We start from the raw sequence: 24,398 nt of genomic DNA, 5'->3' as shown, positions 1-24,398 counted from the left end.
ATAATCAGTAAGAAATAAAACCAAGATAAATATTATATACACATTTTTCAATTCATTTTCACGTCATACAGTAAATTCGCTAAAACTAAAAAATAAGCTCTAAAACAACGAAATATAACTATATTCTAGATTTTACATAGAGTATACATTTTTATATAAGAAAATCACTTAAAATGAGGAACATAACATTAAGCTCTTGACAGTCGCCGTTACATCAAATTCCTCTGTCGCGGGCCGAGAGAGACGCACTTATGAGTTAAAAAGAGATAGTTTGTAGTATGACAGAAAGCGCAAGGGTCAAGCGTAAAGCGCTTGGACTAAAATAGCGGGAAATCCGCAGTAAATGGCAGTGCGTAGCGCGTTACTGTAATCATAGGAACATAAATTTCATCGACCACTTATACCAAAAGGACATATTTTATACAATTTGATGGAGACAAAAAGGCGCATCTATTTATTATAATTTTTCTAGTCGCTCTCTCGACCTTGAAACGTACTAAAGCGAAGCATAGTCAGTTTCATTATATCCGTCCTTGTCTATTCCAATAAAACATACGAGACAAAACTCATCGAACGATAAAGCTATCAATCCAAAATGACAAATAGGCTTTCTTACCAGCAAGCGTTCGAACAAATGTAACTATTTAACTTCGCAACTTAGTCGCATTCATATATATCTGACCGGACGAGGTGCTCACAAATATCGGAACGTGCCTCTATCCAGTGTGTGTTCAGATATTTTGAGCACCTTGGGCGTTCCCATATATTTGATGACGATCGTAGTTACATCAACAGTTTGCCTTGCCCATTCAGAAACGACAATTTTGTGCTTATTTGACTTTAAAGTACAAATCGATTCATAAGAGTGACAAGTTTTTTATAAAAATATTGATAGATTGTGCTACTTTTATAAATCGACATGTACCATTTTCATTGTTATAAGATCGTGTCATTGACAATGACGTGCTTTTTCGTAAAATCTAACCTTTAATAGTATGACATTACGAACCAAATCACCCGTCTTCGTAAATGAAACAGTCTATAGTACGTATAACACCTTATAAATACTGGACATGTATTGTGCTGAAAGGCTGGCATATTTATATATTTTATAATTCGTATTTTATATTCAATAAACGTCATATGGTACTACATTGAAAACTAGTATACAGATATAGCTGATTTCATCACCATTTTACGTACGAATATTTTAGTTCTGAGAAAGAAAATGTTAATATTTAGGCCGACACTGCCAAGATAATTATTTAATTTTAAATAAATGATTAGTTATTGTAGAAAAGGTTATTGCAAACAAAAAATGTAGTAATAATAGACATGCAAAGTGACTCAAATATTTAAAATCACCGTACAATTTGCATAACATCCATCTCAAATAACCAAATATAAAATAACCTACTCTGGCAGTGTCCGACTAAACACAAATTTGACTCCACATCAAAGAAGAAATACTTTAGTCAGTGGTCTACACCTAAACTAACATAATTTCACTAATAGACATCGAATCGCGACTATACAGTTCGCATGGCATCGTGTACCGAAAATTTGGTACATGTACCAAAATATCGGTACACGACATTTTGGTACATGTACCAAAATTTCGGTACACGACCTAAACACAAATCAGCGTCAAAGTAACCTACTTTCCGCCTTTCGGCTGAGAAGTAACGCAAAAACACGTCAATCTATATAAATTCTTTATAATGTCAAAATAAATTGCAATATTTTTGCAGAGACGCGTCCGCGCGTGACTTAGTTGTTTAGCCGGCGTGAGGGCTGCGAGGGCACCGCGAGCGGAGCGAGGCGCTCAGTCGTTGGGCGCGAACAGCTTGGCTTGGAGCTCCTCTAGGGGTAGGACTTGCTCCGCGCCGAGATCCGGTTGTTGCTCAGTTTTGGACTGCTCTCGTAGTTCTAGAAAGAAAAATAAATCGTTACTATAAATGATTCAGTTTTTGTACTCAAGGAAATAATGGAAAAATACGTTTCCGGTGGGACTCGACTCGAAGGGGCCTCGCTACATCTAGCGTCGAGCCTCCTGTATGGAAAAAGACGCCGCTCGCGAGACGCTAGATGTGTGGGGGTGGGGGCTAACCAATTGGGCTACGGAAGCCGCGTCGGACTCTCGCAAATGTTTCCATTTTGTGGTGGCGTATAGCGACATCTACTGACAGACAATTACGTCATATAACGGCGCGCCAAACTCGTATTGAGAATTCACCGGTAACAATGTGCTAACCCATACCAAAGAGGATCGAGTATAATAGAGAGTTACGAGTTACTGTCGAAGTAAAATGTGTAATCACTGTGCATAGACTGCCATCTCTTGACACAGGCTGAAAACTTTTGAACCTCAGTTTTGACAATTTGGCCCATATTCTTAGCTTGATATGTGTTAAAATGTCAAATATTAATATTAGCGCCATCTAGCTCAGCGTTCCCCAAAGGTGTAACGCCATCTAGCCCACCGTGCCTTTTTCTCTAGGGCTTTGAGGTACGTTTTTTTCTTAGACTTTATCCGTCTATACGGAGTTACATATGTCTTAGGTATTAGGTACATACCATGCCAATGTTGCAGTAAAGCCGAATAGTGGTCGGCGCGATCGTGCCTCTTGAGCTGTGTGAAGACGTGCACCAACCCGCGGTAGTCGTACTCGAGCCCGGAGTAGCGAGATCCGAACAGTTTTAGACCTGGAAAGGGAAATTAACGTAAATAGATAGGTAAAGGTATTGTCACAATTTGGATTTCTTTCAACCCCTTATTGCCAAGAGTGGCACTGAAACTTAGTAGTTCATGTGCTCTGCCTACCCCTTTATGGGATACAAGCGTGATTATATGTATGTATGTAGATAGGTAAAAGATAGCGTATGTTAATAAAAGATACCTAGTAACTGAATTATAGTGTTAGACTGCGTGTGTTACTCATGGCAAACATCAGCTGCAGCTCCGTTGGTTGATAAATAGAATAACATACATGATTGAACAACTTGTGGGTTACTTGTACAATGATACACCATCTACATCAGCTGCTACTTCGTTGATCTCCATAGTCAGCCCTTAATAGTTCCTCTTTATAGATAGATTCACTAAAGCTGGCACGAATGGATTGAATGCAAGTTATGTCACCTGTCACTTCGAGTGTTAGTGTGAGTGCCGTTCTTATACAGGTGGCTCCTAATATTTTGTAAACAACAACAAAATGGGATTTGTTATTCAAGAAAAAAAAATTATGCTATTAGGTATAATACCTCTTTAGACTAAACAGGTAAAATATTATGTCCGAAATAATTAATATTCATGCAATCTGTGTATGACCAGAATTAGGATGTGAGATGACACTATTCGATCCAATTGTCTCGTATGAGTTTGTACATGTGAGACAGTTGCCTAATATGTTGCTTTGTCATGTCATCCATGTAAACGATATACTATGTGCCTGACCTAATAAATTTTTCCGATCGGAAAAATTTGCGACATTCATAGTGACTTACGTCATTTTGATGATATTTTGTATGAGATGACGCACAAAAATCCGATCTCTGATTATTACACAGGTTATTACATTTTCTTCTTGTCTTCACGACCTGTAGGCCTAGCACATGATTGCCGCGAGAGTATGTCGCCGCGAGATAGACTACCCGTCCTTATGTCATTAATACAGTTAGAAGAAGACGTGTGATCTATCTCGCGGCGACATACTCCCGCGGCCATCATGTGCTAGGCCTACTGGTAAAGGGTTAATGTCAAGAATTAATAGGTGACGGATGACTAAAAAGGTCTAAAACTATGGCAGACTAAGGAGTCCATCGTTAACATGATTTTTTAATGTCCTGTTTTATACTGACGCAGCAATCCCAAAATCTCGACAATAAAATGCAAAATTCTTGCGAAATTTTGCTGTTTTGCTATTCACGGCGTCATCGTGCATGCGAACACTGTCATTTAAATACCTAGTGACAAGGTACGAAATGGTATACAAATCAATTTCCTTGACAGTAGGTACTCAGTTTTTTTAGTATTCTTTATACTGATGAATTTGGGCTGTCATACGGTATAATTTATCTACAAATACGTTTTCAATAATCAATTTTTGTATCAACCTGTATGTAATCATTTTGTGACGCACACATAAATATTATCATTCACTCATTCAATCCATTCGTGCCAGCTTTAGGGAATCTATCTATAACACACGGTTAAGTATGCGTATGACGCGTTGTGACCATCAGATGGTTCATCAATTGTATAAAGGAAGTGATGACATACAAATAGCGAGTCATACAATGCTGCACCGTCCATGTCAGCTGCCACTCCGTTGGCAGATGTAAAACCTGTTTAAAACACTGTTATGGACACTGGTGCAGCTTCTTTAGTGGATTATAAAACTGTATAAACTTACTGATGGCAATAGAGCGCAGATAGAGCGCCTCAGCGGCTCTATGTTGCTGCATGTGGTAGTTGTAGAGCGAGGCGAGGTGGCCGATGCTGAGCCCGACCTCGTAGTCTTCAGCGCCTAAGAGCTCTTCTTTGATCGCGATGGCTTTTAGGTGCATAGTTTCTGCATCCTGTAAGAGGAAAAAAAAATATGGTTAGCACAGATCCTTCACAAAAGTCGATGTATATCATCATTACAACTTTTACTAAAAAGGATTCTAGAATCTGTAATGTGGCATGACATTATAAAATTTCAATTGTCAGCACGCAATACTGTTAAGTAGGCGATATTATTTACGGAGGATCGATTAATATAATAACGTGAGTACAACCGTAGATTCATTAATTATATTTATATAAAGATACAAGTAAATCTCGTCCTTTCGTTCCGGGGGTCGCGGGTTCGAACCCCGACTCGCACCAATGAGTTTTTCGGATTTCGGAATTTATGTGCGAAATGTCATTTGATATTTGCCAGTCACTTTTCGGTGAAGGAAACCGGACTAATTCCAATAAGGTCTAGTTTACCCTTCGGGTTGGAAGGTCAGATGGCAGTCGCTTTCGTAAATACTAGTGCCTACGTCAAATCTTGGGATTAGTTTTCAAAGCGGACCCCAGGCTCCCATGAGCCGCGGCAAATGCCGGGATAACGCAAGGAGGACGATGACAAGTACCTAAATCCGAATAACCGACAAAGTGGAACGTTTTACTAAACACACGCATTTTGTTGACACTTTGACAACTTGCCTGGAACTTGTGCATGCTCTGGTAGAGCCTGCCGAGGTTGCCGTAGTGTTTGGCGGTCTGTACGTTCTTCTCTCCGAACGCCATCATGGACAGTTGCAGCGCCGCCTTGTGGAGAGCTTCTGATTCTTCTAGTAGAGATGGTTCTGTAAATTAATATAAAGTTAATAATGCAATAAGCAGAAAAATAATCTGAACGTAACTTTGTTTATAACGGAGTATAGCTGATACGAATGGAATAAATTATGTGTATTACATTAACCAAAAATTAGTCACTTTAACTATTCTGACTGTATTCCGATACAAGTATCATGCACAATTTGTATATTTTGTTAACCGTGATATTACGTGAATCAAGCCACTACGCGTCTTCGTGAGTAAAGCGAAACTGTACATGGCAGCAGAATTCTTGAATTCAAAACTGCAAACTGTGGCTTTTAAATAAAGTTACACTCATGTTTTGGTTTAGATTTTTCTGCTAAGTACAGTCACCATCAGATATATCTAAGCGGCCGGGGCGTGCAAAAATATCTGAACACGCCTTATCGCCTTGACAATAAAGGTGTGTTCAGATATTTGTGAGCACCTTGACCGCTCCAATATTTCTGATGGCGACTGTACATATATTAGGTATGTAAGTTAATATGCATGTGTACCGCCGGTACCATTCTGTCCGCGCATCTCCTGGTGCGGGGCGGGCGTGTCTAGAGCGATTTCCTCCAGGATGAGCGCCTTCACGCGCTTCGCCGACGCCAGGAGCAAGTGGTCTGTGGGTACCAGGGTCTGGAAAAGATAATAAAAGATTCTTAAAATATGACTAAAGGTAAAGTATGACAGTAATGGTGCACATACTAAGTTTTACAATTACATATGCGCTGTGCGTTATCTAAAGATCTAAACTGGTAAGATAACACCATTCAACTAAGACGTTTAATCAACAGAAAGTCTTGCAGAAGAGTAGCGTGTTTGAAATAAACTTTTAGATGAATACATTCTTTGAAATTTGATTTTTTAATCAATGTTTACAAGAAAATAAAATCTGCTTAGTAAAGTCAGAGTAAGTGCGTTTTCACATTATCCAATTCGATATCGGATGTCGGACCGATATCCCATACATTACAGGCGCTGGATTTTTTCTATTAAAATTCTCCCGACTTCCGATATCGGATTGGATAATGTGAAAACGGAGTAAGCTAAAGTTTCCCCGAAAACTATCGCTAATCGCTCGTCGTCGTAGTGGCTGAACGATCCTGCGTTGAGATGTTTGGGGAGGCCCTAAGTAAAATTGGCAGCGATTTTTAATAGCACAGGTTACGCATACGCAAGTATCATTACAAACGTCAAACTTAAAGAAAGATTAGACTTATATTGACCGGGATATACCGTGATTACCTTTGTGATTTTTGTCGAGTTTTCCGTGATCATGATGCATGCAACTGCGTCGAAATATCGGGAGCTCGACAAAAATCAAAAAGGTAATCACGGTCTATATCCCGGTCAATATAAGTCTAATGAAAATAACCGTGAATCATTCAAAACTCTTAAAGAAAGATGATGTTTGCTTAATACTAGAGATGCAACGAATAGTTGTTTGGCCGGATACCGAATATTCGGACAGCAGAATTTTACCTACAATACCTACAATTTAAGCAGGGAGCGGGCGCGTCGTGCAGGTTTTGACTTGTTTCGTAGTGAACTTCGCGCGGAGTCCGGTTTTGTTTAAATGTTTATTTTTTTTATAATAAAGGGCTATGATTATAAGTATTATAACCGTAACTGTTTTTTTACATTTAATTTGTTTACTCCAAACTCATTCAATCAAAAATAGCACATCCGGTATCCGGCCGAATATTAAAATCGGGGCCGAATAGGCCGGATACCGAATAGTAACCGAATATTCGGTGCATCTCTACTTAATACTTTCACAGTCCGTGCCATCAAAATCGCTGCCAACGTACCTTAACTGTAGTCAAGAGTTATGTGGTGAAACTAGACATATTCTCTCACCTCGATAATACGGATGGCGCGCTCGGCGTGGTCGCGCGCCTTGTAAAAGCGCCCCGAAGAATATTCTAGCACGTACAGTGCGTATGCTAGGTCCTCCTGCGCCGTGGCCACGTGGAGACTGCTGCGGCCGAACACGCGGCGTAGTGTTGCTAGTGCTTCCTGAAATATACAAAAAAAAAAGTTTTCAATAATATGTCAGTTATACTTATTTAGATGCTTATTGATAGCTTATAGCTTAATTAGATGAGGTTCGTGCGTTAATGTCCATGTATAAATCGATTGTGCATGTATAATGAGCATTACACTCCATAATCTTTATGGTTTATTAGTTTTATTTCATACAGCAATGCCGTTAATGTGACACCTTTCCGTACAGTTTCTTGCCTTATTGTTTGCTTTTTGGTGAGTGCTATGGATGTAAAGCGTCTAGTGCTTTGGCCTTCCAATCGAGTGCTAGTACTAGTGTTACAGATTGCCGGACAAATGCTACGACCTGTCTCGTGGGTGCTGCGCTTACCGGACTAGTCACTATTAACACCTGGGCCATTTTTTTCAAAGTTGTCCACCCCACTTTTTTTTTGGATTTGGAATTTTTTTATGTGGTTTCCACTCAGAATCGCGAGCTCTTTCAATCCTAATAGGACAAAAAAGTGTCCCAAGGTTTTTTCCAATTCCGTTACCATTTTTTCATACATTTTGTATGGCGGTAACGGAATAGAAGGTTTGAAAAATTTATGGAAATCTTGGGACAATTTTTTTTCTCCTAATATCAGGATCGAAAGACCTCACGATTCTGAGTACCTATGAGTCGCGTAAAAAATACCCATGTTACAAAAAAAGTGGGGTGGACAACTTTGAAAAAAAAATGGCCCACCTCATACACGGCCACACTCTGTGGGATGGAGTTGATATTAAGCTGGTAGAACCCGTAGCCGAACGCCTGCCTTGCCAGTGCAGAGTGCTACAGACTGACGGACTACTGCTACGGCTGTCACTAGCGTGCTACGTCCTGTCTCGCTAATTCTACGCCTGCCAGCCTAGTTAATATGCACAGATACATACCTCGTAGACAGCCACACTGTGCGGGATGGAGTCAATGTTGAGCAGATAGAACCCGTAGTCGAGCAGCGCGGGTGCGTAGCGCCGAAGGCCTGCCTCGCTAGAGCTACGATCATTCTCGCAAGTGCTACGCCTGGCAAACTGGAGACTACTCACCTCATACACGGCCACACTGTGCGGGATGGAGTCAATGTTGAGCAGATAGAACCCGTAATCCAGTAGCGCGGGTGTGTAGCGCCGAAGGCCTGCCTCGCTAGCGCTACGGCCTGCCTCTCTAATACTACGATCATTCTCGCAAGTGCTACGCCTGGCAAACTAGAGACTACTCACCTCATACACGGCCACACTGTGCGGGATGGAGTCAATGTTGAGCAGATAGAAGCCGTAATCCAGTAGAGCGGCAGCGTAGCGCGGGTGTGTAGCGCCGAAGGCCTGCCTCGCTAGCGCTACGGCCTGCCGAACTAATAACCCTGCTTGCCCGAAGCGTCGCTTCACTACGCACGCTTTGCCGCACGCGCGGAGGACTTCGATTGTAATCCTGTAAATGAAAGTCAATCGTTATACACATATACATTAAATACTATATGTAGTGAATGGTGACATTGATAGAATAGAATAAAATATTTTTTATTCGAAAGCACACAGATAATACACTGATATAAATTAGTAATAAAGTGCCACGAAATGGCCTCACCTCAGCATATTGCTGGTGACTTCCAGCGCTGGTCTTCCGGTGAGACCATTAAGTGAGAAAAATAATGAATTATTGGTTAAAAAAAAAAAGAATGATTGGTATAAAGAAATAAATTATAGGTTGGTATAATTGGTATAAAGAAATATATTATTATAGGACTTCTTACACAGATTGACTGAGTCCCACAATATGTTTAAATATTCATATAAAATAAAAAAATGTTTTCATCGTATTTTCATTTTTCACGAAAATACAATAACTTATTGCAAATTTAGTCAGTCAGTACAAAAATAAGGGTTCCGTTTTTACTTTTTGGGGTACGGGACCCTAAAAGGTACGAAAATACAAAAGTTTACATTGTTTTTAATACCGCAACAATGCGAACTTCTAGTGACCGATAGCTGTTAACATTTCCTTGACCTCATTATGTTGATTTAGCCCGATTAAAAGATATAATAAATAGAACATAACAATACATTAAAAATATTTAAATTTTTCCAAGTCAATAACCTTCTTATAAAAAACATCTTTGACCCATTAGTTTGGCGTTTCCCTTGAGATTCGTGTTATCGTAGTACCATATCTAATATTAAATCGATAAACTGGTTATATTCACCGTAAAACCTATAAACATTAATGGATATAAATACACAGCGATATAATTAACATAGTAACGACTTGTTACATTAACAAGGTTCAACAGCCTGTGGTCAAGAAGTTCTTTAATCAAGTTAAAGCAACTCTTTAACTTTGTATGTATTCATATTGTTCTGTCGCTTAAGAGCATTAAGACAGAAATAATTAACAATAATTAAAGTAATGAAGCCTAAAAAATTTGAATATAAGTATAAATTTTAAAGCCTATTGTATATCGCACTTTTCTAGATGCCTGAAGAAAGATATACGTATATATAATCATCGAAATATAGAAATTTGAAAATCAGAAAGTTGTTAGGTACTATGTACCGGAGCTATCAGGGCTAAAATATGAGTCAGTTTCGAAACATAATTTTAGAACCTTTGTTGGGAATGTTATTTTATGGTAGTTACCTTATGGGATAAGATGTATTTGTTATTAAATGTTAAAGTAGCGATAAAGCTACTTATCGAAATGTTTAGTATAATATCTTAAACTAATGTCAATGTCTTCCTCATGGGTTTGACCGATAGTTGAAAAAAAAACCGGAAAGGTGATTAACCTAAATATTTGGATATCTATTAATCCAGGATCAACAGTGCATCCTCTCTTTGTTATGAAAGTACTTATCTAATCGCACGTAGACCAATACCTAAGTTATTGACCTATCAGAGGCTTTAGATTACCAGCCCATTATATTGTTTTCAAATTTTAAACAATGGTAACCTGCGTATCTAATTCTTATTGTCAAGTTTGTGTAAAATTCTATAAATATATTCTCTGTCTGTTATATCAGCATTCGGAACCCTGACTGACTAACCTTCTTAATTTCCTTGATCACAAACAATAAAAAGTAGGTCGAAAACATCAGAGATTTGGGAAAGTGCATGTCATGCGATCAATACGAGTAGCCTAGTTGCCCAAAAGCGGCAGTAAAAATGTTTTCCCAGCTACTTATAGATTCTACGTCGACACATCGTTAGCGCGATGTAGGAATCGCGTGTAACGGCACAGCGCCATCTCTTGAGCGATTTAATGAACTGGACACTTACTTTGCCGGTGTATCTGGGCGGAGCAGGCGTAAAGCGCGCATGGCCCACGCGTGCGCGGCGCTGTAATCGCAGCGCACGAAGAACAACGCGCTGAACTCCTTGAAGAGGCGCGCGAGCAGCGCTGAGAGCGCCCACTCGCTGGCCGGCTCGTGCGGGTCTGTCAGCCCGGGGACTTGGGAGAGTATGTCGCATGTGTCCAGTCTGGAAAAAGACGCAATTTGTTAATGAAAAGTTAATAATTATTGATTTTAAAAATATCATCTTCGATTCATGGTTTTTTTTTCAAGATAGGAGGTAAACGAGTAGACGGTTCGCCCATGGACACCCGAAACATAGATGGATTAGGGTGCGTTGGCAACTTTTAGGATGGGAATAAGTACGCTCATTTCTTGGTTTGTAGGGAATACCACTAATATCGGTCCGGAAAAAAAGCTGCAGGCGTATTTTTAAAGCTTTGGGCATAAGGTCGTACCTGCGGCTGCACTCCTCGGAGACATGTCTGGGCGTGTCTGGCCTAGCTGCTTGTGTCGGAGCGTCGTCCGTGAGGCTCAGCAGGTCGAGGGCCAGGGCGTACGTTTCGGCCGCGGCCGGGAAGCAACAGTACGAGGATTGTGTGTTCAGCAGTCTGGAATGGAATATTATATTAATAAATTGGATGAAACTTTACAGAAGACCACTTAGACTTTAGAGAAGAAGAAGAAGGTTTTAGAATTCACGTGTTTAGGCACTGGGCCCGCGAAAAGCCAGTAAGGGAAGAGCTATTGGCAATAGAAGTGAATAAAAATTAACATACATACATACAATACATACAGTCACGCCTGTGTCCCATAAAGGGGTAGGCAGAGCACATGAAACTACTAAAGCTTCAGTGCCACTCTTGGCAAATAAGGGGTTGAAAGAAAACGAAACTGTGGCATTGCAGTGACAGGTTGCCAGCCTCTCGCCTACGCCACAATTTAACCCATAGCCCATAGTCGCCTTCTACGACACCCACGGGAAGAAAGGGGGTGGTGAAATTCTTAACCCGTCACCACACAGTCACAGTAATAAAAATTAAAATTTGGACAAAAACCCCGACTGCGACATAGTGGACCGATTTTTATGAAACATGGCTAAGAACACTCCCGACTAACTCAGCTTTCAAACAAAAAAAACTAAATCGAAATCGGTTCATCCGTTCGGGAGCTACGATGCCACAGACAGACAGACACACACACAGACAGACACGTCAAACTTATGTATAACACCCCGTCGTTTTTGCGTCGGGGGTTAAAAAGATAGTCGCTCGTGCACTAAACAGCAGGTGAGAATTTCGACCGTATTAACCCAGATGATCTGAGATGATGTGCTTTTACTATACTTTTAAAATCTTATGTTTATTTAGTCAAGTACGAAGCGTCAAAAAATGCTCTTACGCAAAAACCGGGGCAATAAACGCATAGACAAATATCCATTTTCATATTACTCAATCATATGTTTTAATTGGGACAAGCACGGGTCAACGGCATCTAGTCAGAACACGTGAATTTGGTCACGTTTTAGATGAAATCGCACTACTTGCGGACCGGAAATCGCCAGTTAACCATGTTAATATACTTTAGCACCTACATATACATATTTACTTCATACGTTGGGTTAATATGAAGTGTATTTGCTTTTACTCTAAGATCTATTAACTATTTACCTACTTATATTGCGAGCACACGTGAATTACGTACGTAGCAGGTGATAGGAATAATAATAAGCTGCACAGTGAAGATAACTGCAAGCCGCTATGTACACTGTCGTGCAAATGGTAACCAATTAGGTTGACCAAATCGACACCATCCTGTTGGTCATCATATAGTTGAGTGGATAAAGTGGAGGTAGACCTACGTGAACTCGGCGTCGGCGAAAGCTGGCAGCGTAACAGTATGCGTTGTGCTCCGAGTACTAGCCAGCCTCATTGACAGTGTACGCACCTGTGGCAGCACTCGAGAGTGAGTCGTGTGTAGTGCGCGCTCGGCGGCTGCGTTACAGACGTTACAGTACGCGCTGTGCTCCGGGTACTAGCCAGCCTCATTAACAGTGTACGCACCTGTGGCAGCACTCGAGAGTGAGTCGTGTGTAGTGCGCGCTCGGCGGCTGCGTTACAGTACGCGCTGTGCTCCGGGTACTAGCCAGCCTCATTAACAGTGTACGCACCTGTGGCAGCACTCGAGAGTGAGTCGTGTGTAGTGCGCGCTCGGCGGCTGCGTAACAGTACGCGCTGTCCGGGTACTAGCCAGCCTCATTAACAGTGCTCCGGGTACGAGCCGGCCTCATTAACAGTGTACGCACCTGTGGCAGCACTCGAGAGTGAGTCGTGTGTAGTGCGCGCTCGGCGGCTGCGTTACAGTACGCGCTGTGCTCCGGGTACTAGCCAGCCTCATTAACAGTGTACGCACCTGTGGCAGCACTCGAGAGTGAGTCGTGTGTAGTGCGCGCTCGGCGGCTGCGTAACAGTACGCGCTGTCCGGGTACTAGCCAGCCTCATTAACAGTGTACGCATCTGTGGCAGCACTCGAGAGTGAGTCGTGTGTAGTGCGCGCTCGGCGGCTGCGTTACAGTACGCGCTGTGCTCCGGGTACTAGCCAGCCTCATTAACAGTGTACACACCTGTGGCAGCACTCGAGAGTGAGTCATGTATAGTGCGCGCTCGGCGGCAGCGTTACAGTACGCGCTGTGCTCCGGGTACTAGCCAGCCTCATTAACAGTGTACGCACCTGTGGCAGCACTCAAGAGTGAGTCGTGTGTAGTGCGCGCTCGGCGGCTGCGTTACAGTACGCGCTGTGCTCCGGGTACTAGCCAGCCTCATTAACAGTGTACGCACCTGTGGCAGCACTCGAGAGTGAGTCGTGTGTAGTGCGCGCTCGGCGGCTGCGTTACAGTACGCGTTGTGCTCCGGGTACTAGCCAACCTCATTAACAGTGTACGCACCTGTGGCAGCACTCGAGAGTGAGTCGTGTGTAGTGCGCGCTCGGCGGCTGCGTTACAGTACGCTCTGTGCTCCGGGTACTAGCCAGCTTCATTAACAGTGTACGCACCTGTGGCAGCACTCGAGAGTGAGTCGTGTGTAGTGCGCGCTCGGCGGCTGCGTTACAGTACGCGCTGTGCTCCGGGTACTAGCCAGTCTCATTAACAGTGTACGCACCTGTGGCAGCACTCGAGAGTGAGTCGTGTGTAGTGCGCGCTCGGCGGCTGCGCGCGGCACAGCGCGCGGCAGCGTAACAGTACGCGCTGAGCGTCCGCGTACCACCCAGCCTCATTCAAAAAACCGCCTGCAACAAAGAAGCAAGACAATAATAACTAACAAAAAACTGTTTCATGACAAAAATAAAAACACGAATATGAATAAGGGTGTCCTGCCGTTTCGCCAAAAAACGTTTCGTCAAATTTCATTTCCCAATAATCATATCGCAATAGTTTCATTTCCCAAAGTATTGTTTGGCAAAGGTATGTTTCGCAATGAATTTGTTTGGTCAAATTATCATTTGGCAGAATTTTACTTAGTCAAATTTTATTTAGTCAAAACTTTATTTCGCAAACGTTTTTAAAGGCAAAACTTATATCCCAAAAACATGTTTGGTCAAAATTTCACATCGCAAATTTCGAAAATATTTAGGCATTTGCATTTTCATTTTTACGAGATCCATTTAATTTACCGAAGATTTTTGCCAAATTTAACTTAAAATCTGTCAAATGATAATATCAGTTTTATTCCCAAGTGCTTCAGTTGGACAAGAAAAGTTTGCTCAACTTTATTTTTGTCAAATTAATTACTGGACAAAATTATTTTGTTAACTATTTTTTTTTGTCAAACAATGTTTCTACAAATTACAAGGCATATATATAATGTAATATTTTTATTAGTATTGTAACAGGAAACTCGTGTGTGACAGAGTCAGTTTAGGTGCGACGACGAGCGAAGCGAGGAGGAGCGTGTTAGGTTGACAGTGAGCAAACCGAAAATGACTTTTTAAAGTAATTAAAAATTAATTGAACAATGGTCTTGAAAACATCAGGATTCTTTATAATAAAATGTATCCGGACATGTAAGTGTAAATGTCATACACATTATTTCACACACATCTTGGACACAAAGTATAAAATCAACAAACAAATGATTGGGAAATGGAAATTACAATATATTGGGAAATGGAAATTTTGCCCAACAATACCTTTGACTAAATAATATTTGGTAAAATGAAATTTGACCAAGTAAATATTTTGGAAAACAAATACTTGCCAAAAAAAAGTTTTGCTAAATGTCAATTTGCGATAAGTTGTTTTGCCAAACGTTTATTTGGGAAATGATAATTAGGGAATAATAGTTTGGGATGTGAAACTTTGGGAAACGTTTTTAGGCGAATCGTCAGTAAACCATCCACAGTAATTACTATTGTAATATTTGTAATATTAACTCTATGCCAACAAATGTTTTGAGAAAAACTCCCAAGAACAATAGGAACACCTATACACCACAATTCTTGTTTTACTTTCCGATACAAGTTATTGTTAGGTATTCTCAAAACACGAGAGTATTTTAATATGGAAATCTCAAAACACGCGACTATTGTGTGTCAAAACGTGTATCGTTCACGTGCGGCGCAGGCACGAGTTTGAACCGCGTAAATATGTACGTAAATATTTGAACTCGGTGACACGGTGGTATTTCCCGTATCTAAGGGGGAGTTCAAGGTTGTTTTGGGCGGCTGATTGTCTATTGTTAAAGCTAGCGATAAAATGCCAGGAATAGATTTACTGAGTAGTCATAGATACCTACCGTTAGCCTTCATACTAACTTAGAGCGGTCCCTTGGCAACAATAGCGTCTAATAAAGATGTCTGTTTCTAAGGCTTACGTTTCCTACTACAGACGCTAGACTATTAGACACTCGTTGAAGCCCTCTTTATCTACAACTGGCCGAGCTGCGGGCATAAACTCATACTTATCTAAGGACATAGCCAGCGCGACGTAGCCTCATTTCAGCAATGATACTCAAATACTGACCAAGTGTCGGAGCCCAGTTTGGTCAGTTTATCATTACGCTGCGTGGTGTCTTCTCACGATGATGCAGCAAAGTTCCACCTAAGCTCAGATAATGACTGAGCCGTAGGCCCAGTAACGTATAGTTAATCTACTGACCAAGTCTCAAGCCCAGCTCGATGAGTCTGTCTTCACGCGTCCTGTCTTCACAGCGCGGCGTTGCCAGCTTGGTGCTCTCTGTGTCAGTGTGTTCAACGTTCCACGTAAGACCTAAGCTCAGATAATGACTGAGCCCTAGGCCCAGTAACCTATAGTTAATCTACTGACCAAGTCTCAAGCCCAGCTCGATGAGTCTGTCTTCACGCGTCCTGTCTTCACAGCGCGGCGTTGCCAGCTTGGTGCTTTCTGTGTCAGTGTGTTCAACGTTCCACGTAAGACCTAAGCTCAGATACTGACCGAGCCGCAAGCCCAGTTGGATGAGACATTCTTCGGAGCGCGCGTTGGAGTCGCAGCGCGATAGGTAGCCGGTGGCGAGTTCTGCTGATAGTTTGGATCCATGTTCTATGACGGCCTGGAAGAAAGAAAAAAAAATGTTAGACGGCTAATGACACGGCTATAAGAACCCCACAGTCCCCCAACAACGAATTTGTCTTAGGTATAGTGAAGCTCCGAGTTTCACAACAATCACAATTGCTGGTAGTGCATGCTAAGTGGACCTAATGAATGAGAGTGATGCTTGCCTGCCTTCAATGGAGGTAACGCATTTGTACCTACATTTGTTTGTCACAGATATTTGTTTAAGTATAAAGTTGTCTTCAATGTATCTAAGAAAGTATTCATTTTTTTAATGTATATTGTCGCTTAGGAGTCTTAGGACCTATCTATAGTAGTAGTTTTAGTTAATTTCGACACGCGGCACAGTGCGGCATCCACAGACTGTGTCAGAGTATATTTTACTTAAAATGTACTATTGAATGCGAAGCATCAGTGTTCAATCGTGGCATAACTATAGAATAATTTTACTGTTGATAGCAATCGGATATTTTATGCATTGACGTGATACATCGTAAAATAAATTACCATAGAAATATGCAATAAGGTGTGAGGATGAAATAATACGGAAGACGTTTTATGTTTAGTTTTATAGCTCAATCAGCAGATGGTAATAATTGAGAAACTAAATCAGATGTCATATCACTTCACATGTAACCTATCCTAACCTTAGGTGTAATAAATATGTCGTAAAAATCCGTTCAGCGTTTATCTCTTAAATGTTCAATTGACACATAACTCTTCAGTGCAGAAAATTTCTCATCATCAAAGAGACGTCTATTTACGTTTTCGTGTAACCCGACAGATAATGAAACTCTTACACATAAAGGTTTTGAATGATTCACGGTCATTAGTTAGACTTATATTGAGTGGAATATACACTGAGAGAAATTTGCATTGTGAATTTAACAAGTTCAACTTGTTGCGGGTTTATCCGTTTGAAACAAAAGTATTTTAGTAAACGGAATAAATGACAATTAAATATTGATGATACAAGTCGAATTTGTTCGAACAAAAAGGTCAAACATGTTAAAAAGATATTTGATTGAATCAGTCAAACATATGTTTAAAACAATATGTGTCATATGTTGCTTTTATAAAATCGACTTGTTGATTCAAATATATTTTTGATTCAAATGTGAGTGTGTTTAGTAAAACGTCCCACTTTGTCGGTTACCATTAAGGCGAGATTTACTTGTATCTTTATATGAATAAACTGACAAAGACGATTTATAGCAATCGACAAAGTGGGACGTTTTCCGTGCACACTCACAAATGACGTGTAACTTGTTGAATGTCCTAGTTACACTTAACAAAATGTAACTTGTTGTTTGAACCAAAGAGCACGTAGGCGCTATTTTAACCAAAAAACTTGTTGAACGAACATGAAAACTGGTTGTTTTTTTTCTCAGTGTAGACCGTGTTTAAATTTTAGATTTTTGTTGAGCTCCCGATATTTCGACGCAGTTACATGCATCGTGATCTCGGAAAACCAAAAGCCGTGTCGGGATCAATATAAAAGCCTTAGGGTCTCCCTAAACCAATCATATCGACGCCGACCAAAAATCACTCGTTAGTATGACTTTCGAGTCGATAGGACGTCTGGGAAAACCCTTAATACACACAGTATGAATCGCCGCTGTCTCACATTTTTACTATAGGATATATATGGGATCAAAAAACAATGTAAGTGCAATGAAACATGCACATTTGGAGAAATCACTTCTTGTTTGAACAGTGTATATCCAGCTTTATTGATAAGATCTCACCGTTTTGCGACAAAGGTGTGAACCGTGTGAACGTTACGTGAATCTCTCGTTTTCATTATGACTTCACGTGACAACATTCCAGGCCTTATAAATTTAATTTTTCTACTTGTCGACTGTAATCTGTCAATTAGGACACCACAGACTAAACTATAAGTGCTAACTTTTCAGTGTTGGATACTCTATAGCAGTTCCGACTCAATTATAATAAGCTCATTATAGTTGACTTTAGTTAACTGTAATAATTTCAAAAATAGAACTTCATACAATTTCTATACTAATTTGCGATACCTGGCAAATTTTCCTGCATCTGAAACACATTTTTTTTTATTTGTCGCGTTATCGGCCAATCAGAGACGGTTATTACAAACAATTGGTTGCTAGGTAATTCGATGTTGATACAACGGTGAACGACTCTATTAACATTAATTTTAACTTGCATGAATGATGATATTTCCGTCCATTAATGATGAAGATGATGACTCGTAGAAAAAGTATTGTATACAATAGTGATATAATTAAGCTTTTCACTCTCGTACCGTACAATTAGGCCACTCAGCAAGCTTCGTGGCCTAAACATGGTACTCGACTGAAAAGCTTTGTATTATATCACGATTGTATAAAATACTATTATCACCGACGCTTTCGTCAATTCATCATGAACAAATAAATTTCGTGTGTCATAGTTTGAAGTACTTTAATTAATACCTAATGATGATTCATAATTTTCTACCGCGTTTCTAGATCAAGGAATTCGAGTTTTGACATTATAATATGATGTCGTGTCTGAACCAGTTCATATAGAAACTATAATTTGAACTAAGGTTTCCCCAAACCTATCGACGTGGAATCGGCTATAGCCGAACGAAAATCACTCGTCAGAATGAAGACGCTGCGTTGTCGTCTCGTCGATGTTTACGCCGTGGCTTGCGTGGGCGACGATGGCGCGATGGTCGCGCGACGGCGATGCGACGCATACGAAATCAAACCTTATCGATATGGAAGTAGACGACACGATGAAACGCGACGGCGACGGGCGCGCGACCGTCGCCCACGCAAGACACGGCGTAGGGATAGACCCTAAAATTAATACATATTACCTTTCGCGTTCACGTAAGTGACTTTAAGTGACGAAATCTGGTGTTTAGAAGTAAAGGTATCTACATAATTGATATTTATATACCTACAGATAGGTTTTCAAAGTGTGCAAAGTATTCGATTGAATCGATGCAATGAATCGGTGCGTTGTAGCCTAACGAGTTTATGATTAGAATGGCATTGGCGCGCACAAACAGTGCATTGTTGCCAGTACGACGTTAATGCGTCTACGGTTGATATGGGAGAATGGTGTCGCAGTTATCGTCTGGAAAGAAACCCAGGCTCAGTACTTGTTTACCGAGATGTCGTAATATTTGGCAGTTCGTTAGGAATATTTAAGAAAAGTGTTTCTTCTTTACTGAGTTAGATTTTAAAGTTTTTAAAGTTTATGGTCAGCTATTCTCGGTCTTATCTTATCTTTGTATTAGATTTTTTTGCAGTTGTCATGTAACTAATATTCATAGTATTCATAGTATTAAGTTTATAAAAAAGTATATTTACATATATGAAACTATAGGTCTATTCTATAAGAAATTCTAGCTTTTAGCATATTTACATACATGTTTTATAAGACTGTTTGTTTCTCAATAAATTAAAAAAAAAAAAAATATTTGACGACCGGTCTGGCCTAGCGTGTAGTGACCCTGCTGCCTGCTAAGCCGCGGTCCCTGGTTCGAATCCCGGTAAGGGCATTTATTTGTGTGATGAGCACAGATTTGTTCCTGAGTCACGGATGTTTTCTATGTACCTATATAAGTATTTGTATATTATATATATCGTTGTCTGAGTACAAACAACACAAGCCTTCTTGAGCTTACCGTGAGACTCGGTCAATCTGTGTAAGAATGTCCTATATTTTTTTTTATCAAGACAATACATAAACTCACACCTGTATTCCCAAAAGGGGTAGGCAGATCACTTAAATCTGCGGGGGCCCTTACGGATACACTTCGACCCATCGGGATCTTATGTGCAATTACCTCCTAGGATCCTAGGATCCTTCAGCTATTCAGGAGCTTCTCGACCATCTCCATATGTCTGATGATGAGGCTCATGGGTTGCTCTCTGAAGTCCTTTGGTTCCAGGTAACCTGCTTCAAAGTTCTTCATTCTGTCTGACGAGGGCGTGACATTCACGCATTAGGTGCCTGACGGTCTCTTCCTCTACGCCACACATACGACAATCAAGGTTGTCAGAGTGTCCTATCTTGGTCCAATCGCAGAGCCCTTGAAACTGTTCAAGTTAAAAGAAAAATAATTTTTGATTTTGCAGTGACAGGTTGCCAGCGCATTGCCCACAGCCCCACACCACAATGGAAACCATATCCCACAGTCGACTTCTACGACACCCACGGGAGGAAAGGGCGAGATGAAATAGGCGAGACGACTAAAAAAAAAACTAATTATTCCGTCAGTTAGATTATCAAAGAATTTTAGACATGTATTTTTTATTTTTTCTCGTAAGCGAAAAAAATTACGACGGTACAGTGCGTTGAAGTTTCGCGTGACGTCACGCCTAGGTACAATTTTTACTTAGAAGTGACGTCACAAGCTCCGGAACTTTGATGCTCTATATCTTTGTATTTTTTCATTAATTACAAAAAGCGAAAAATATGTGTTCAGTATTTCTGGACGATCTAACTGACGGACTAAATAGAATGCCATTTTTTTATGTAGTCGTCATCCCTATTGTTGACCAAGAATAAGGGTAATTTAGTCGTGTCTCAAGGATCAGATGCAGAAGGCGGTAGGCGGAACTTGGACACGGCGCGGATAGTCTGACGGTCCTCTACACTCCTGACTAATACCAGCAGCATTTGCCGTGTCCTGTTGCTTACGGTGTTGTTACACGGGCAACACAATTGCCAGCAATTCACATACCATTGGAGAACTCTATGGAGATCCTTTAAGCACTCTATTGAGATCCCCTATGGAGATATTGGAAATCCTTTAAGCACTCTATTAGGTTAGGTTTTTATATATGTACCTTATGTATTTTTTCTAATCTTGGGATTAGTTGTCAAAGCGGACCCCAGGCTCCGATGAGCCGTGGCAAATGCCGGGATAACGCAAGGAGGATGATGAATGTATTTTTTACGTGATCAGATTACTGGCCAATTTTCAGGTTATACACCTTTAAATACATCATTCCGTGAACAAAGAAGAGGTAGGTGACTTTAGAAGAAACTAATATTTGAAATGCAACTGTTATTGTACGCGTCAGTGCCTGTATGAATCATTACAAGGCCCTCTGGTATAAAAATACTGCTTGTTCATTGACCTTTTGCTCTTCACTATAAACGATAACACGGCGGTAATACTGTTAATGCTTATGTTGATCGATGTGATTAAGATACGAGTAGTTTGATCGTAAAATAATTAATTAAAAGTTTATTTTTACATTCATTTATAATATTTAATTTATCTATCACATACACTGATATGTATCTAAAAAGTGTTTTCCCCTCACTAGCTCGGAAACACGTGTTTTGTCCTTTAATACCAGCGGGTAAAAACGCATTTTATCCACTAGTGGGTAAAGTAATTTGACCTTGAATATAATCAAATTAACTGCTTTAAAATTGATAAAAGTAGGTGAATCTAGTAATAAAGATGATTTACCACCTGTGGAACTACTGGAAGCAGTAATAAACGCATTTTTTTGCGTTGTAGTTTCCTCGCTATAGTGAGGGGAAAAGTTTTGTGTTACACTCGGGTGCAAATGTATTTTACTTCTCGTGTGTTAAAAAACTCGCAAGTTCAGGATTCTATTCTCAAACCACTCGCTTCGCTCGTGGTTCAACTATAGAATCCTTTCACTTGCTTGTTTTTCAATTCCACACTCGGCGTTAAAATACAACTTTGCCCCCTTGTATAACAAATAACTATTGTTTTTCCTATGATTACGAGAATAATTACCCATTGTTTTGTATACTAAGCGATTATGAATGTGATGAAAATAAATATCCTAATGATGAGTGAGCTTACTCTAACCCTGTAACCCTTTCCCTTCAAATTCCTTTTAAATTAACTAGTGCAATAATAATAAATTTCTTTCATAGCTCTTTTTCGTTAACACGTTAACAGTCGTGTTTCCACTCTGTGTCAGTGCAGATTGGCCTGGTCCATATCTATTGCTTCCGCTTCCACAGCTATGAGACCGCATGCGTCAATGTCTTGACATACGCTGTAGGAAATGGTGCCACTGGGTAATTTCGCCAACATTGCGTCGAGCAACAACCGACCGTCATTTGAGTTGGCTAGACGACGACGCTCACTCGGGAGACGCTAGTTTTGAGTCTCTCTAAGCCGTGACCCACACAGAAGAGACACACGTCGTAAGATGCGGACCGGACGCCTTGCGCCTCTTCTGTGTATTTTACGCCTAAATAGCGACCCTTTTTAGCGAGCTGATTGACCTGGAAGCATTGGAGCAGCCTCAGCTGGGCGCCGCTGAAGATGTCCAGCTCGGACAGCTCCGCGAGGATGCAGAGCCTCTCCTGCAGCATCAGACTGCAACATGAGGAGCCGACTGACCTGGAAGCACTGGAGCAGCCTCAGCTGGGCGCCGCTGAAGCGCAGTAGCCGCTCGAAGATGTCCAGCTCTGACAGCTCCGCGCCGAGGATGCAGAGCCTCTTTTCCTGCAGCATCTGCAATAAAGAGACAGATTGGTTAGTATTGATTAGACTGAGACCTACTGCTACTGAACACTAGCAATACGAGCCCCAATGCAAATGATATCGTCTAGTATGAAAAAAATATTATGTCCTAACTTCGACCTCAAAATTCAGGATGAATTAGATGATTAGTAGAACATGTAACATAAAAACAAGAGAGCTTATAATGCATATTTTATTTATTCAAAACATAAATTAACAATTTTCCTCACTAGTAAACAAAAAAACATAATTTCACCAAATGTAACACTCGCAAAAATGTTCGTCTTCAGCGTAGCCGATGCAGAAAAGAACAACTACCACTTGGTGGCGTCACCTTTTGTATCTAAAACGGCCTTAATTCTGAGCGGCATTGTATCTACCAACTGTCTATACTCCTCACTCCTCAGGGGTTATTCCATTCCAGACACCCACAAGTTTCTCCTTAAAATCAGCTTTGGATTTAGAAGGATCTTTTCGCAACTTTTTCTTCATTTACCACTACAAACTTTTTATGGGAGACAAGTCTGGACTGCTGGATGGCCATGATATGGTAGGAATTTGTTTTTGTTTCAGCCACTCCATCGTTGTCTTGCCAGTATGACATAAGGCACCATCTTGTTGAAAAGTAAATCCATTTATATACTTGAACTTTCTTATAGACGGTAGTGAACTCTATTCCAAGATGCTTTTGTATTTCTCTGCATTGACGGTTCCATCTATAAATTGCAGACATCCCACACCCTGTGCCGACATACAGCCCCAAATCATTTAAAGATGCTGGAAACTACACCTTGCGTTCAAGACAGTCTTTGTGAAATGCATCTCCTTTTTCTTGAATGACTTTACTTCGTTCATCGCCAACTATGACCTCAAATTTGGATTTGTCGCTCCATATTATTTTTCGCCACTGATCGGCAGTCCAGTCTCTGTACTTTTGTGCAAATTTCAACCTGTTAGTTTTCTGCTTTTGAGTAAGTAATGGTTTCTGTTTAGCGGTGTGAAAACCGAAGCCCATTATTTTCATTACTGTCTTTCAGGTATCGACTGAAATGTTTATTTTGATCGCGTCATGCCATAGTTAGATAAGTTCTCCTGCTCTTGCATGACGATTTTTCCTGATGATGCTCCTCAAAATCCTGTTTTCTCTTTGGCAGTTATTCTTCGACGGCCAGATTTATTTAAACAGGAGACGGTTCCGTGTTTTAGTTGATGCTGGATGATTGTATGCGCCGTAGATCTTGGCAAAAAAAGGTCTTTGGATATTTTGGAACGTAGATTTGCCGCTATTGTTACTGGAAATTATAATTTTCCTCACTGATTCAGGAACCGACTTACCTCTTGCTATGTTGGTATAAAAATGTTGTAGAATAATTATATTTTTTACAGAATTTACCTTTTTATGTAGCCGTATATCATATAAGACGACTTATAATATTATTAATTCAATTTAAAATATTATTGTATAATATAAATCTTACTAAACTATTTTTATTTAAAATAGACGACCTATTATGCCTCAAATATGAACTAGGCGTATTTTTTTGCTTTAGATATGTTATTTTTATGATATGATTATATTAAAACATATAACATTAGGGCATTTTGTACGGCGCAAGATTAAACTAGTTTTAATGGCTTAGTGTGTCGTGTATTCCATGTATCATCAAAGTCAA

General features: G+C 40.4%; 1 protein-coding gene across 2 annotated transcripts; it reads right to left on the bottom strand.

Annotated features, from left to right (window-relative positions):
- Positions 1-28: 28 nt before the first annotated feature.
- LOC125230025 (amyloid protein-binding protein 2) lies at positions 29-22,716 on the bottom strand. Of its 2 annotated transcripts, none has more exons than XM_048134942.1 (12): positions 22,603-22,716; positions 16,107-16,221; positions 13,816-13,942; positions 11,116-11,268; positions 10,644-10,844; positions 8,591-8,798; positions 7,202-7,360; positions 5,851-5,977; positions 5,198-5,340; positions 4,416-4,581; positions 2,578-2,706; positions 29-1,929 (listed from the first exon to the last, which is right to left on the bottom strand). In XM_048134942.1, exons 1-12 carry the CDS (start codon positions 22,714-22,716, stop codon positions 1,826-1,828), a joined length of 1,746 nt encoding a protein of 581 aa, XP_047990899.1. In that variant the 3' UTR covers positions 29-1,825. The 2 variants fall into 2 exon arrangements, with proteins under 2 accessions (XP_047990899.1, XP_047990900.1); XM_048134943.1 differs by having other exon boundaries at positions 5,860-5,977.
- Positions 22,717-24,398: the final 1,682 nt, after the last annotated feature.

Source organism: Leguminivora glycinivorella, chromosome 10 (genome assembly GCF_023078275.1).
Source record: "Leguminivora glycinivorella isolate SPB_JAAS2020 chromosome 10, LegGlyc_1.1, whole genome shotgun sequence".
Classification (NCBI taxonomy): domain Eukaryota; kingdom Metazoa; phylum Arthropoda; class Insecta; order Lepidoptera; family Tortricidae; genus Leguminivora; species Leguminivora glycinivorella.
The sequence above is the reverse complement of the archived record's forward strand: the minus strand, read 5'-3'. Positions and strand labels throughout refer to the sequence as shown.